The following is a 1672-nucleotide window of genomic DNA, read 5'->3' as shown; positions in this document are numbered from 1 at the left end:
TTAAATTTATCTCAATTGATGGCTCATGCTCGCCCCCTCAGTGTTTATATTCACCTAGTTATACTCGTAAAATTATATTTACATGTACATGTATATATGTACATGTACAAATAACAATTTAGAATTCAAATTTCACCATCAATGCATTCATTTCTGTACTGCTCTGCCTGAGAATAGTAACCATGGCAACGACCAATCAGATTGTCCATAAGCTGCTTGAATGAGTCTGGAATTTTCTTAGGCTTTGTAATAGCTCTAGTTCCCTTCATTCTATAGTATTCCTAAAATGTACAAGAATATACTGAAATATCTTGAAATATACTGGAGTATACTGACTTCTGCGGCAGCATACAGTTTCTTATGCGTATCTGTCAGTATTACTCTTATTTTGGGTAGAAAACAACTAAAAAATTAAAACAAATTTAATAAAAATTTTACACGTAAAATTTTGGACTCACTTAGATCCATCTTCGCCTCCAGCAGACCCAAAATTAATAACCCGTCGGTCCTTAGCAGCAGCTACTGCAACAACCTTCTGCCTACGTTAACAACAATATCAACAATAATAATGATAAATACAATTAAAGGTACTTTGGCGTCGAAACGTTTACTGTTTTTGGTACTTTCATTTCGTCAGTCGAAGGAGAATGAGCTGAATAAACCTATTAATGGTACATTTGTACATGTATAAATGAAGTCAAAATCGATTACAGTGTAAATAAAAAGAATATACACGTATGTTCATGTACATAATTATGTACTTTTGTTTTTGCTGTAGTTTCAGGTTGAGATGGTCCAGGACTACCACTTGTATAACTAATACAATAATAAATAATGATAGTACAATCCAGTATACATGTACATGTACATGTACATGTATTGTAGGCTATAGTCCAAATTAGCCACATTTTAAAATGGCCATAACTCGTAAAATTTTAGTCAGAATTGCCTCAAACTTTCTACATAGCATAAGGACATCAATATGCATCAGAAAATGTAATAAAAATTGGGGGTGATTTTGGAGCCATTTTTTGGAAAAAACCATGGGCTATAGCCTTGGGTATTTTTCAGATTTTGGCTCATTTTTTAAAATGGCCGTAACTTGAAAAATTGAAGTCAGAATCACCTCAAACTTTCTACACAGCATAATAAGTACATCAATATGTATCAGAAAATGTAATAAAAATTTGGGGGTGATTTAGGAGCCATTTTTTGAAAAAAACCATGGGCTATAGTACAGGGTATTTTTCAGATTTTAGCTGTTTTATTAAATTGGCCATAACTCAAAAAATTTAAGTCGGAATCACCTCAAACTTTCTACATAGCATAAGGACATCAATATGCATCAAAAATTGTAATAAAAATTGAGGGTGATTTCGGAGTCATTTTTTTGGAAAAAACCATGGGCTATAGTACAGGGTAATTTTCAGATTTTGGCTGTTTTTTAAAATTGGCCATAACTCAAAAAATTTAAGTCGGAATCACCTCAAACTTTCTACATAGCATAAGGACATCAATATGCATCAAAAAATGTAATAAAAATTGAGGGTGATTTAGGAGCCATTTTTTGGAAAAAACCAGTGGGCTATAGTACAGGGTAATTTTCAGATTTTGGCTGTTTTTTAAAATTGGCCATAACTCAAAAAATTTAAGTCGGAATCACCTCAAACTT

The 1672-nt window shown here is 32.4% G+C and overlaps 1 protein-coding gene across 1 annotated transcript in view; it reads right to left on the bottom strand.

Moving 5' to 3' along the window:
• LOC105312439 (coiled-coil domain-containing protein 180-like) overlaps positions 1–1672 on the bottom strand; it is a 21291-nt gene that overhangs the window by 3671 nt on the left and 15948 nt on the right. The window contains exons 30-34 of the mRNA XM_019995434.1: positions 762–816; positions 592–662; positions 459–539; positions 337–403; positions 137–281 (exon numbers count right to left, since the gene is read on the bottom strand). Coding sequence (XP_019850993.1) covers positions 137–281; positions 337–403; positions 459–539; positions 592–662; positions 762–816 — 419 coding nt within the window. The remainder of the gene's footprint in view (positions 1–136; positions 282–336; positions 404–458; positions 540–591; positions 663–761; positions 817–1672) is intronic.

This window comes from Amphimedon queenslandica, unplaced genomic scaffold, assembly GCF_000090795.2.
Source record: "Amphimedon queenslandica unplaced genomic scaffold, v1.1 AMPQUscaffold_13445, whole genome shotgun sequence".
NCBI lineage: Eukaryota > Metazoa > Porifera > Demospongiae > Haplosclerida > Niphatidae > Amphimedon > Amphimedon queenslandica.
The sequence above is the reverse complement of the archived record's forward strand: the minus strand, read 5'-3'. Positions and strand labels throughout refer to the sequence as shown.